At 42.2% G+C, this 14,274-nt stretch overlaps 1 protein-coding gene across 7 annotated transcripts in view; it reads left to right on the top strand.

The window, feature by feature from the left end:
• Positions 1–11,923, top strand: part of LOC106568365 (mucin-5AC) — a 35,006-nt gene extending 23,083 nt beyond the window's left edge. For 4 of the 7 annotated variants that reach the window (XM_014138650.2, XM_014138655.2, XM_014138654.2 and 1 more), the window contains 7 exons: positions 744–1,006; positions 1,488–2,649; positions 2,866–3,172; positions 3,360–6,689; positions 7,501–7,565; positions 8,834–8,886; positions 9,222–11,923. In XM_014138650.2, coding sequence (XP_013994125.2) covers positions 744–1,006; positions 1,488–2,649; positions 2,866–3,172; positions 3,360–3,494 — 1,867 coding nt within the window. In that variant the 3' untranslated portion in view covers positions 3,495–6,689; positions 7,501–7,565; positions 8,834–8,886; positions 9,222–11,923. Of the gene's footprint in view, positions 1–743; positions 1,007–1,487; positions 2,650–2,865; positions 3,173–3,359; positions 6,690–7,500; positions 7,566–7,730; positions 7,807–7,963; positions 8,218–8,833; positions 8,887–9,221 lie in introns of all 7 variants that reach the window. The other 3 variants (XM_045692512.1, XM_045692511.1, XM_014138653.2) reach the window with 3 other exon arrangements.
• Positions 11,924–14,274: the final 2,351 nt, after the last annotated feature.

A 14,274-nucleotide genomic window follows, 5' to 3' on the forward strand; every position in this document is an offset into this window, starting at 1 on the left:
CATCACAAACCCGGTCCACTTAGTTTCCCCCCCAGATGCAATTTATCCAGTGGTGTAAAGTACTTAAAATATTTTAAAGTACTACTTGAGAAGTTTTTTGGGGGTATCTGTACTTTACTATTTAAATTTATGACAACTTTTACTTTTACTTCACTACATTCGTAAAGAAAAGGATGTACTTTTTAATCCATACATTTTCCCTGACACCCAAAAGTACTGTTACATTTTGAATGCTTAGCAGGACAGAAAAGGTCCAATTCACGCACTTATCAAGAGAACATCCCTGGTCATCCCTACTACCTCTGATCTGGTGGACTCACAAAACACAAATGCTTTGTTTTTGAATGATGTCTGAGTGTTGGAGTGTGCCCCTGGCCATCCGTAAATGTTAAAAACATGAACAATTGTGCCATCTGGTTTGCTTAATATAAGGAATTTGAAATGATTCATACTTTTACTTTTGATACTTAAGTACATTTTTGCAATTAAATTTACTTTTGATACTTAAGTATATTAAAAACCAAATACGTTTAGACTTTTACTCAAGTAGTATTTTACTGGGTGATTTTCACTTTTACTTGAGGTATTTCCTATTAAGGTGTCTTTACTTTTACTCAAGTATGACAATTGAGTACTTTTTCCACCACTGAATTTATCTACCATATGAATGTACGTTCTCGCCATCTCTCTCTTTTGTGCTCTCGGTCTCTTGTCACCTGACATATGCCTCTCCTCTCCTTCAGCAGTGATATTGTTGATCCTGGAGGTGGTAAGGAGGAAGGGTATGCTGGTATGCTCTGTAAAGCCCCTGAGCCCATGTCAGTGGATGAGGTCGTCCCTCAACCCATGTACACCAGTATCAAGGAAGTGGAGTATGGCTCCACAGCAGGCCCAGTAGATGTGTGTGCCTCAGCCAATCCCTCAGAAGACTCCATGGCTGATGCAGAGACTAGGGAGGACATAGATCCTCCTTTTAAGAGGAAAGTGCCAGAGAGAGCCAGGAGAGGTGGGCACAGAATACACAGTAGTTGTACATCTAATACAATGTTTAACAGACACATGGTTTCCATCGTTTGTTTGTTCATTCAATGCCATCCATTCATCCATCCTTTTATCCATCCATCCATTCTTCTATCCATCCTTCTGTCCATCCATTCATTCATCCATCCTTCTATCAATCCATCCATTCTTCTATCCTTCTATCAATCCATCCATCCTTTTATCAATCCATCCATTCTTCTATCCATCCAGCCTTCTATCTTTCTATCCATCATCCATCCTTCTATCCATCCATCCATCCATTCTTCTATCATCCATCCTTCTATCCAACCATCTATCCATCCATCCTTGTATCTATCCATCCATCCATCCATCATCCATCCATCCATCCTACCTATCCATCCTATCTATCCATCCATCTATCCATCCTTCCATCCATCTATTGTATTGTGTAATATGTTTTTCATATAGTTCTGTCTGTGACCTAGACAAACTGCAGATGAGACCTAACACAGCAGTAAGGAAACAGCCCAGTCGTTCGGTCCTAGCCAAGGAGGCTGTGTCAGCCTCCACCTCAGACCATACCACCATCCCAGAGATGGACCACCCCACAGCCTCCACCTCAGACCATACCACCACCACCATCCCAGAGACGGACCATAAGACAGCCTCCACCTCAGACCATACCACCATCCCAGAGACGGACCACCCCACAGCCTCCACCCCAGACCATACCACCACCACCATCCCAGAGACGGACCACCCCACAGCCTCCACCTCAGACCATACCACCATCCCAGAGACGGACCACCCCACAGCCTCCACCCCAGACCATACCACCACCACCCCAGAGACGGACCACCCCACAGCCTCCACCCCAGACCATACCACCACCACCATCCCAGAGACGGACCACCCCACAGCCTCCACCTCAGACCATACCACCATCCCAGAGACGGACCACCCCACAGCCTCCACCCCAGACCATACCACCACCACCCCAGAGACGGACCACCCCACAGCCTCCACCCCAGACCATACCACCACCACCATCCCAGAGACGGACCACCCCACAGCCTCCACCTCAGACCATACCACCATCCCAGAGACGGACCACCCCACAGCCTCCACCCCAGACCATACCACCACCACCCCAGAGACGGACCACCCCACAGCCTCCACCCCAGACCATACCACCACCACCATCCCAGAGACGGACCACCCCACAGCCTCCACCTCAGACCATACCACCATCCCAGAGACGGACCACCCCACAGCCTCCACCCCAGACCATACCACCACCACCCCAGAGACGGACCACCCCACAGCCTCCACTCCAGACCATACCACCACCCCAGAGTCCGACCACCCCACAGCCTCCACCCAAGACCATACCACCACCACCCCAGAGACAAACCACCCCACAGCCCCCAGCCCCCCAGCCCAGCCAGGTCCAGCCGTCAAAGAAACAGCATCAGGAGAGGTGGCGGCTGAGGAGGCACAGCAGGAGATTGTGGGCCGTTTAGACCTCCCAGAGACAGAGGAGGACACGCCCACTGGAGGACACGAGATGGAGGACAGTAGGTCAGGGGCGGAGTCTCAGGTTGCCCGTCAAATGACACCGCTGGCTACGAGTGGCCCCTTGAGCAGGTGAAGATTCTAATACCTGTCAATCTCTCCATCTGTCTCAGTTTGTACTATCTAACTCCTCAATAAAATATGAAATCTCAAGTAGTTGAAAGGACCTCATGTTGAATTATAGTTGTTGATTGACAGGACACATTCGGTTAATGTCTTCCATTGATTAGATTGATTGATTAGGAATAATTATTGATTTAACTCCTTTAATATTCCTTCCCTCTATAGGCCTGGTAGAAGACCCAGAGGATTTCTTTCTTTCATGTCCAATAAGACCAGCACCCCTGCAGCTGCCCCCTCTGCCCCTCCTCGAGGGCCCAGAGCAGCCCCTCAGAGGCCCCAGGTCAACACCACCCGGCCAGGGGGGAAACGGGCGGCGCCAGCCCCCTCCACCAGAAACACCACCATTAGTTCCACCAGAACGGTCACTAGGCCAGACAGTTCCCCCAGGGTGACCTGGGAACAGCCCTCTGATGTCCAGGCCTTCCACTCAGACCCAGATACCAGTACTTCCCAATGTACTACAGCTACCAAGGTAAAGAGATGGACAACATGTGGTGATATTTTATCTCTGCAAAATTGCACTGAACACAAAAAACATTGATCTACCATTGTGGGAATAATCTTGAACGATCAGACACAGAATTATTATTGTGCTTCTGTCCTACTCTCTCTCCCGCTCTCTCTTTCTCTATCTCCCTCCCCATCTCTCTCTCCACTAGCCTTCTCAGGTGCCAGCCACCCAGCACAGTATGTCTACCTGTGTAGACAGCTGTTCAGCAGGCGAGGAACCCCTCAACGTGTCCCAGTACTTCTTCAGTGACATCTTCACTGAGGTTGAGGAAAGTGAGGGATGAGAGGAGGAGTAAGTGAAAGGAGAACAGGAAGGCACTCTCGGTTTGAATCAAACTGGAAAACAAAATGTTAAGAAATCCATGAAAGATTGCGCTTGAGAAAAATCAGGGTTCTTTGCACGTATGTTTGTGTATGTAGCAGTAAAATTACGTCTCTGCTTGTGGTTATGCTGTTTCATGCTTGCAGTGAATAAATTTGGCCACAAGATGGCAACAGGGAAAACAAACAAGTGAAAATGTATCTTCAAATCAGAAATCTTTTGTCCAAACTGGCACCTAGAAGCTTTGCCAATGTCCCATATTGGATGATTACATTTTGGGCTCTTTCACCCCAATCATATCTTCTAGCCTTTTGGGTAATCTATATATTCTAAAATATATTTATTTGGTTATATTTTTTCAAACCTCACAAAGCTAGACATTCATGGTCATGTTTCTCAATCTGCGTACAAGCAGAATACTTGAAATCAGTGTTAACTCACTCTTCTACATCGGAGAGTTTAGCAGTTTACTCAGGGACTTTCACATTCAGATTTGTGTTTTTATTTGAAGCATTGTTTACATTTAAATTGGAAACCATTGTCTTAAAATGAGCATTGTATATATGTTTATTTTAATGTAGATCAGATATACTGGAAGGGGTGTATTCCCTGAGCATTTACAGTTTTTCTTTCTTGGTGCATGAACAAGACCCAGCTTGAGGGACACCACAGCGATGTCAACACTTGTTTCTTTATTTTATGCTACCTGAAGATACAGGAAATATTTTTTCAAATGGCTCTGCACAGAAACCTCTCATTTAATACATGTACAAGTGACAAACTCACAGAAACCGTGCACAGGTCATGAGTCCAATTTCAAGGATTTATTATGTTCTGCAGCCACTGTTCAAACTAACGTAGCTGTTATGTAGCTCATGTGAATACAATTTTATACGTTAGTGTTATGTCTTGCTACATTATAGAAAACTGAGTATAGAAAGGTAAAAGAAATGTATAAGAATGGTCAGAGGGTACTTGAAACTGGACTAGTGTAGAACAGTCCTTCTGCACACTAAACACTGCTTCTTGCAGACCACCTATGCAACCTATGCAGAACCTTATGTTCACATAAGAAATATGTTACGGAGTTCTTCAAAAAATATTGTGCTGTTATTTTGGAGAAGATAGCATGGATATCATCTTAGTTAGGCTCAACAGAAATTAAGAGGACACATGATCTTAAAAGTGCAACGAAAACTTCAGAATTTGAGTGTAGTCTTTTTTTGTTGCTGTGTGTGTGTCGGGGGATGGGGGAGGAATGTGCAGATGTTTAATTTCCAAGCAGCATAGAGAGGCAGTGAGATCGAAGAGACGAGGCTGCATGTTACTAGGTGACCTCACTACATAAATATTCCACCCTCACAGTCAGCCCTTGTGCAGTGCCACTCTTCTTTCGGTCCATGTTGAATAGGGATGTAACGGAATTCACTTTTATAGACCCTGTGCTTTTGAATTAATGAGGGGTTTTCCAACAGTTTCTGTTCTGCCTTAAAGATGTGAAATAAACACTGCATGGGAGGCATTACTTGCCAGTCAATGTTTTAAGCCAGTATGAACTCATCACTAGTAATGTCTGTCTCTGATTATGAACATGCAATGGTAGATTGTCATAAACGTTTTTGTGAATAACTCCGAACCACTAATTGTGGCGATAAACTGAATACTGTAATCTGTAATTAAGTGTAATCAGGAACCAATTAAGTCAAAATATAGGGAATAGTTGAAGTGCATTATCCTCCAGGGAAGAAGTGGTAGAGCTTCCGTTGATAGTGGACGTTCAAGGGAATCCACATCCAGGGTCCAGTCTGGGTGAATTACACAGGTGTATTTGATTTGTACTCGTGGGTCCTGCATACCATAGGGCGGCGCACAGTTGGCCCAGCGTCGTTAAGGTTTGGCCGAGATAGGCCACCATTGTAAATAAGAATTTGTTCTTAACTGACTTGCCTAGTTAAATAAAATAAAAAAAATACATGTGCACGGTCACGATTTTGGTATGTATACTTCCGTTATTCACTACAAGAAACAAACAATGGAATCTACTGGTGCTTCCCAATAACAGTGCATTTTCCCCGAATTGTGCCCTCATTCACTATTTACCACAAATCTAAAATCATTGGATTGGTGGAGGCATGACATGGACTTGTGGGAGTTCCCACTATATATTAGTAATTGCCTTTCAAATCAGTGAAGGGAAGTGAATACCGTTTGGGAAGAAGGATTGGGACATAGCCTACATTTACATATATATGGTTTTAGTACAGCCTCCTACTAGTAGGGTTTCGGTGGTAGGCCTATCTACACCGCCACCACCATTTTTTACCGTGTCGTACACTGAATTAAATCGAGTGCACCTAATTTCCGAATTCGATTATGCTGAGCCGTGGGGTATTGGTCTATGGCCCGTGACGTGACCGAGCAAAAGCGGTGAGGGAGGAGCGACATTATCAAATGGAACAGTATTCTGCGCCGCTCTGTGATGTTGTCAACATGGTACATCGTCCAGAAACATACAATAGCTATTTTCCATTGAATTTATGTTTGGATTTTTTAAATAGTTTTCATTGGGAAGGCACTTTTGCATGTGAAAACACCGAATCCTGCTCATTACTACACGTGCTTAATTACGTCACGTTTGTTTATGAGCCGATTTCTCCATCAGACAGAGTGTGGCACCAAGTTCGCGCCCTGCAAGCAACCTGGTTTCGAACTCAATAGAGTCAACTTTCAGCCGGTGCAAAACACGCTTACAATGGCGCCCGGGCAAGATTCATCGAATCCCCTCAATGTTTAGAGGTTGGCTCCACCGGCCTTCGCTCTGATTGGAGAAGCTGTCTCTCCCAGACAGAGGGGGACCTTGAGTTACCGCAGACTGCCGAGTAAGCACCGAGCAGTCTGACTGTACACTACTGCAGATGTAATGGGGGGCCTGGCCCCGAGCCAACAGCTAGCTAGTTAGTTAAAGACGGTGGCAGTTGGGTCAACGCAGCCGTGTATGGGGTTCTGTCCCCGCAAGGGTGCTTGCCGTTTTTACTAACTACACGTATGCAACATTGTGCCAGTAAAATTGAAACTTCATCAGCGCCAGCTAGCCGCCCCACCGCTAGCTGGCTAGCGAACTAATGGAAATGACTTTAGTATAACGGGGCTTCAATCTGTAAGTACATTTAATTACAATGAGCTGTTCGATGTTACTTATTGAATCTAGTTAGCTGGCTAGCCAGTAGCAACATAATTGTGTGTTTTATTTTTGCCGGTCTAACTACGTTAGCTAGCTAGTTATATGGGTTAGCTAGCTAGCTCACTAACTAGCGAGCTGCCAAGCTGGCATGGCATTTTGGTGTTGCACTGTCATACAGCGCGAGCCAACCCTAGCTAGCAGTTTCTGGCGAAGACTGAATGCAAACCCCTTTGTTTGAGAGGCTAGCAAGACGGCAAGTACAATTTGCTTGACGCAAACGCTAAATTATTGCTTGCAGACCAGCAAGTTTATGCAGCAGCATTGGTATTTTAATTTAGTAGCTAGCTATAGTTGTAATATTATATTACTTGACACATTACGATATTAACTGTAACAATCACAATGTAGCGAGGTGTATTGCTGTTCAATGATACATTTGTGAAGTACCGGCAGGTGCTCATTCAGGGATTGCGTGAATCTGTATTTAGACGGTGGCAGTTGCAGCCGTGTATGGGGTTCTCTCCCCCCCAAGGCTGCTTGCCGTTTTTACTAGCTACATCTTTTTTTAGTCAAAAAGATGAAGTCATTTTTTTTGTCTGCCTTCTGCACACATGCATTTGATAATACGCTCTTACTGCATGGCGCATTATAGTGCATTGCGATGCCGTTTATTTAATATATACTGACTGTCACTGAGTGCTTGATTCTTCTTCAATTATGTCTGTAGTGCACTTATGATAAAACATTTGTGTGTGTATATGTATATATTTTTTATTTTATTTCGCAGTCCCACACTTGCCCTGATGCCAGACTGACTATGCAGTAGAAATGCGGCTCTTGCAGATAATCAAGGTAAAATTTGATGTTGGCCTGTTACAATTAACATATCTCAACCTAACCATAGATAGGATTATTAAAATCAACATATTGTCAAATGTAGCTCTAGGCTATTGCTTTGACGTGTTATTATATTGTTTTATCATAATTTGCTCAATATGTATTGTCTGTGTATTCAAGACTATAGGGGAACAGTATTGCTATTGGCAATATAATCTGCATTTTAAACAATCCATGGCAAGTATTATGATCCATGGTAAGTATCATATCCTAAACTAACCAATGGTGGAAGGAACCTATAACCAAATCAGAACATCACACTAAACCAGCACCAATCAGATGCTGTAATGATACAAGCATGCCTTCCCTTGTCCAATCAGAGTGATATACCGGTATTTATGACCCAATCACAGCTTTAGCTGGTACAGTATCATCACTACTGCTCAGCATTGAGCAGGCCTCTGACCAGTTATATAAGTCCCTGGCTCCGACGCAGCAGCACTGTCTATGCTAGCTCAAGGCTGCCTGTGGGTTCAGTGAGTTCGAGACAGCCTCAATGCAGTGGACTGCCGCTGGGGGAAAAATGTGACCTCGTTTGACTGGTGTTGCCTGGAAGCGCTCCAACTGCAGTCTGGGAAGTGGAAAGGACAGTCTATGTTTTAAACAGGTGGCCTTCCCTACTGCCTCTACTTTACTGTACTGTAAATATAACTGCCTCTACTGTACTGTAAATATAACATGTACATTTAAACTACTAAGTCATGTTAAACTACTAAGTCATGTTAAACTACTAAGTCATGTTAAACTACTAAGTTGCGGTAAAGAAGGAAGGAGTTAGGAGGGCAGATTCTCTCCAGGAGTATTGAGTTCAAGTTATGTGAAAATTCTAGGAAGGGCTAGTTCGGTTGTTTTTACGTTACATTTTTCTCCGACCTAGAAAATGATTTTCCAATGTTTGTGTGACATCCTGCATTCTAGTTCAATATTGCAAGAGCTGAGTCGAACTGTTTCATCATAAAGATCCCCTTGAGTCTGTTTTGACCATTTGGATTCAGAACATGGATTGCCCAGGAGTAGCCCTAACAGTTATAGTCTACTTTATAATATGATGCTAGCTTAAGCAACAGTAAATGTGTTTTCTCAGATCCCTTATTGTCTTTTCTGTTTTTTGTATGGGCTTGTCTCGTTGTGAGTTTTAGGGTAATGAATTGCAACTAGGGATCACTGACTCACTGTTCATGAATCAAACAGTTATATTTCATGCTTGTCTCTCTTGGTTTTAGGTACTAGTTTAACCCTCAGACTGAAATTAACAGGCTATGATGGCTCCCCTGAGGTAAGAACAGCCAAGTCCATTAATGAATGACAGTGCAGTGCTACTGTATTATTTAATGGACTGTAAAGGTGTCATTATCTCGTTCTAACAGCTGATACACATCCTGAGAAACCTGCTCTAGCCTAGGCTAAATTGTGGTTAAAAAGGTTTCCTAGTATTATGTTGTAAGACCCAAAATCTCTACATATAGCTGAATTTACAGAAGCTTCCTCAGTATGATGTAATTGGAAAGTCTTTTGGCAAGTCTCAACCTAGAGTATCCACACGAGCAGTCGTTGTGTCGATTATATTATCATGTCTAAAATTTTGAATGAACTTTTTCCTTTCTTTCACAGAAAAGACTGCAGGTCACTCCCGGTTGGACCAAAGGGGAGCATTAACAAAACAAGTCACCAGTCCTTCCCTTCGCTCCTTCCTGGGAGAAACAAAACACTGTCATCATAAAGAACAAATGGGAGAAAAAAAATCTATTTTAATTTCTGATTTTTGTAATCATATCTAACATTTTTGGGGGGGGGAAGGGAAAGGGGAGTGTGGGGGGGTATAGATGACATCATGATGACTCTGAAGTTTCATACCTTCTCTGTCTATTTTTGTGATTTATTAACACATTAGATAGATGTACAGTAGCTTGTTAGGGACTCTAAGCCTTGATGATATGTTTGTTTTCAGGAAGGAGAGGAAAAGCCTAATGACACAAAGCAATGTAATAGCACAGTCTCCAACAGCAGAGACCTAACCTGATCCCAGGTCTGTTTGTGCTGTCTTCCATGGCTTTGGTGACTGCACAAACGGATCTGGGACCAGGCTAGCAGAGACCCACGTCTACGTTTACGAATTCTACAGGTGGCCCCTTGTGGGCTGAGTACAGTAACTGACAGGCAGCAGCATGTCATCCACTCTGCCACAGAACAAAACACAGTTCAAACAGCAGCATTATCCTCCTATTTATGTTTTAACACTCACTCAGTTCTACCTGCACTGTTCACACGCTCAACTGCAGTATGTGATCGCTCCTTAACACAGTATTAAGCTAGGCCTAGACCTGTATCATTATCTCTACAAAACACTCTTCAATGTCTTGGAAGGGAGTGGTTGCACCTCGAAGCGTAACCATTCAAACGTTGGGTTCACGATTTTACGTTTTAACAGTCCTAATTGCTCTGCTCTTTAAGGTGATTCACACCCTTCAGCTCTCAAATTCTTCTCTCATTCTCAAAACTCTTAATATTTACACACTCTACAGTATTTACTGAGGCTAAGAGTCCCCCTTTTTCCATGTTAGCTAGTAAATGCTTGGTAGTGTGTTTTTGTATTTTAAACGTTTATGGTTTTAAGTAGATTTGCTTTTTTAAAGTTTTAGAATGTTTGTTGCTAGTATAAAACCATGTGTAGACAGTTATGTATGCTGTGATGTAGCCTATAGAAGTAGCTATAGTAGAAATGCATTGTTCCCTTGTGGTAAGTGAGTGAGATGCTGCCACGGAACTGAGACACTGATGATTGGTGCTATTTTGGACTTTAATCTGCTCCTTGGAAAGGTAGCTGAGATGGGTTTTCTTGTTTTACTTTCACATTCTGAGTAAAGAAGGTGTTGGTTCTTTGTTGTCATGGTTGTTGTAACTTGGTCTGGATTGGCTTAGTTTTTCTCTGTTTTCTGTGCGGCTTTCTCATTGGATTTAAGATTTGAGGAAATATAAACTTTTATCATGGTCAATGTTTTACTAAAGGAAAAGAGGATTCATGTGAGAAGATTTGAGGATATACCATGTTGATGGGAGCAATCACAAAACTGCAATTGTTAAAAACACTAGTTACCCTTTAATACTGACACGTGCATTCAAAGGTATACAATGTATCTAGTAGTACCCAGCACTGGTCACTTTTAGAAAATGTTAAGCTTTTTTTAGTTGGTGTGTTTTGATTGACAGACAATCTCGAAACCAGGAGTGCAGTTCTGCCCCTAGCATGTTTGTGTGTAACGGAGATCTCTTAAGAGATTTTGCACACTTACGAGTGAGTTATGAATTTGTCACATGGAAACATATAGAAGTCGCCACAGCATAACGCAATGTTAATGTCTGATATCTGCTTCAAGTTGATTAGAATAAGTAAACAGTAAAACGTAAAATGAAGGTTATTTTTTGAAAAGTCATGCTTTTCAAAAATGGCACTTGAGAGAACTTGATAGAGTTAAATGCTAAAAGGAATGAACACACTCCATGTGTTTTAAGGCCCAGCCTGTTTGGGTTTGGGTTCAGGGTTTCAACTTTTCCTCATCTTCTTCACCAGCTGGATATGACTTAATCCTATAGAGAGTCATGTGACTTAATGTTAGTTAACGTGAGACTGGAATCACATGATGCATATAATCTTGTTTCAAAAAAATTTAAATACATTTTTCCAAATGTAGCATAAAGTTAGAATAGAACAATCTTTTTAATTTATGTATTTTTTTAATGATTTTGTAAATTAATGTTGATGAGAAGCTTACTTTGTTATAAAACAGACGAACTAAAACCAAAAAGCTTTTTATTGTTTGTAGCTATAGATTTAAAATATCAAAGTAATGTCAGTATTTGCAGTTTTGTCTTTGCTTCCCTGTTAATTTATTTTGTTAAAGATTCTAATATTAATATGATAATAACCAACTTGAAAGCCCATGTTATTATTCTTTTGTCTTCCATTCTCCCTCGATTCTGGGGACCTTTTTGTACCAGCATGTTCTAGTGTTATTGATCGCTTGTTCTCTTCCTCATTGAGTTGATTTGTTACACATTTTTCCTCTTGCAGTTCTTTCCTTTCAGACTAGTTAATATGAAAGCTGTTTTGTACATAGCAAAGTGAATAGCATATACAGGATGTGCTGTAGTGTGTTGAGTCAGGTATTCAGTAATTACCACTGTATATGGTTGGAAAAAAAACACGATATGCCAGCTTTGCAAAATTATTACAACGATGCACTTAACTTACAGTATCCCATGTACTTTTTTTTGGCAATTTTAAAAGTTGTGCAATAAATATGCAAGCTTGTAAATTTGTGTTTTTATTTGAATCTGTTGATGTTGCTGGAGTTTTTCCAGTGTTGTAGGAAACTTGTGCAATTGTGCTTTGTTCGAGAAATTGATCCTGCCGCGTCATGGAATACGGAGTTGCAAAAAGTAGTCATTTTCAAGCAGTGGTTTATAGCCATCAGCAGACAGTTCAGACAACAGTTCTGACAGCAGTTCAGAGCAGATCCAAAGTGTGATTGTATAAACCTGTGGCGTTGAAGAGGATATTACTTACAACATAGTTGGATGAATCTTTCCCACCCCAAACCACTTTTCTACTAACACAGGCAAACTAAGCTTTAGGACACATTTTAAGTGCAAAAACTTATCAGAGCAAACTCACCCAGAGATGATTGCTTTTCAGGGATAAATCAAGATGCATTGGAGAAGTGTGCATTGATATGATGGCAAAACGGTAATACACTCCCACACAAAGACATCAAATCCCTCTTTCATTCAATATCGAGGTCAGTTTTACACATAGAAAGGCCTTATTAGCAGTTCTGTTAGATTCAGGGAAAGTTTTGGAGCATCGCATGGAAAATGCTGTCGAGGAAACGGAATCGAGCTAACGCTTGGCAAACAATTTCATACCCAAACTGCAGAATTGTGATCTTAGGACTATAGCTAGATTTTGGGAAACTTCCTTCAGTACTTCTTCTCTTTGTGTGTGTGTGTGCGAATGAGCGTGCACGTGTGTGTGACTGGTGTGTACATTTTGTGGGCGTAGATGCTGTCTTCCACTGCAGGATTTGGGCTGTCTGGTAAAGTTGGGTTCATGCATGCAAAGCCCATTATTCCCTGACATCTGGGTACAGGCAGGAGGGTCTGGTCAGATAGAGCAGAGCCACTGCTGAGTCCTCCCTCCTTTCCTCCCTCGTTCCCTGATGCTGTCTGTTTCTGTGACCAGCTCATTCTAATCTCATCAGCAGCCCCAGCTTTCGAACGCCCCTCTCTTTCTCCCTTCCTCTGGACCCCTCTCTCTTTTCCAAAACAATACCAAGGATTCCAAGTCGGAAAATGTTTTATTGTCTGCATTGCAGAAAGATGGAAAAAAACACAGACACAGGAAAGTTTGCATTCAATTTATCATCAGACAGTTGTGTTATAGCGTTCAATTTATAGATGTGTGTTTGACCTCTTCTTAGTAATTACTGTGTCAGGGTGGTGCCTTCCAAGCCAGACTTTAAATCATACTCTGGCGGTGAAGGCTAAAGCACTGTGTTGTATACTTCAAGGCACTGTGTACTGTAGCATGGTAAGTTATGGTCCACTGGGAGTCTGGGACCAGCTCTTTCATAGAATCATTTTATCAGCCGTCTACCCCTGAGACCCAGGACATTTTAACTTTCCTAAGGAAAACATCCATTCCAGACACGCTCTCACGAACACACAAATGCTGCAGTTTTGCGATTTTTGATGTTATTTTGTGATGTTATTTTAGTGCACATTGTATAAGGGTCATCAGCAATTCATGTACTGCATTTGAACAATGTGGATTCCAGTTATGCTCCCTTAGACTTTGATGCTGTACACACACACACACACCACACACACACTTATGAAATCAATTTCCTAACTTACCGTATAACATCAATGATACATGAGCTTTCAGCTTTTTCAGGCTTCTTCGGTGCATCAGTGTCTGTGGCAACACATGATCTTAATCACTTACTGTTATTTTAGAGTGAGAGGACAGGATCAGGAAATACCTCAGGAGCAGTCTGTACAATCTCCATGAAACCAAAGGTGATTTCTCTCCTTAAAACCCAACTACATGGCCTCCCAAGTGCTAGAGGTGTCACTACAGACCCAGGTTCGATCCCAGGCTGTGTCGCAGCCGGCGGCGACTGGGAGAACCATGAGGCGTCCGAACCAACTACAAACTAATGAGACCCCACTGTGGAAAGGGGATATTCTCACAATCATGATGATGTTCTCTATTCTGTCCTACGACACCCTCTGCCCCCCTTAACCTTGTTTCTTAGGATTTCTATTTTTACTGTCTTTTTTATAACTTACAGTATGAATGTATTATTCAATGCATTTCTCTGGGTTATAGTAGTAAAGGCCAAATTCAATATTTTATTTTTGTGTATATATATATTTTAATACCTGTAAGGGTCCTAAAATTCAAAATCGAATTGTTAAATGATCCATAGTATGACCATCTTAAAACAATTCCGTATGTCTGACTGCAGAGAGATGCTTGGGAAAATGGTCAGGAGGACCAGCATGTGTGTGTTTTCAGGGGAGGGGGGGGGGGGATCTGATCTTCATCACCTAAGACTTGATATTGGTTAATCAATTCAAAAAATTTTGCTCAATCTTGCAA

Source organism: Salmo salar, chromosome ssa13, assembly GCF_905237065.1.
Source record: "Salmo salar chromosome ssa13, Ssal_v3.1, whole genome shotgun sequence".
In the NCBI taxonomy this organism is placed as follows: domain Eukaryota; kingdom Metazoa; phylum Chordata; class Actinopteri; order Salmoniformes; family Salmonidae; genus Salmo; species Salmo salar.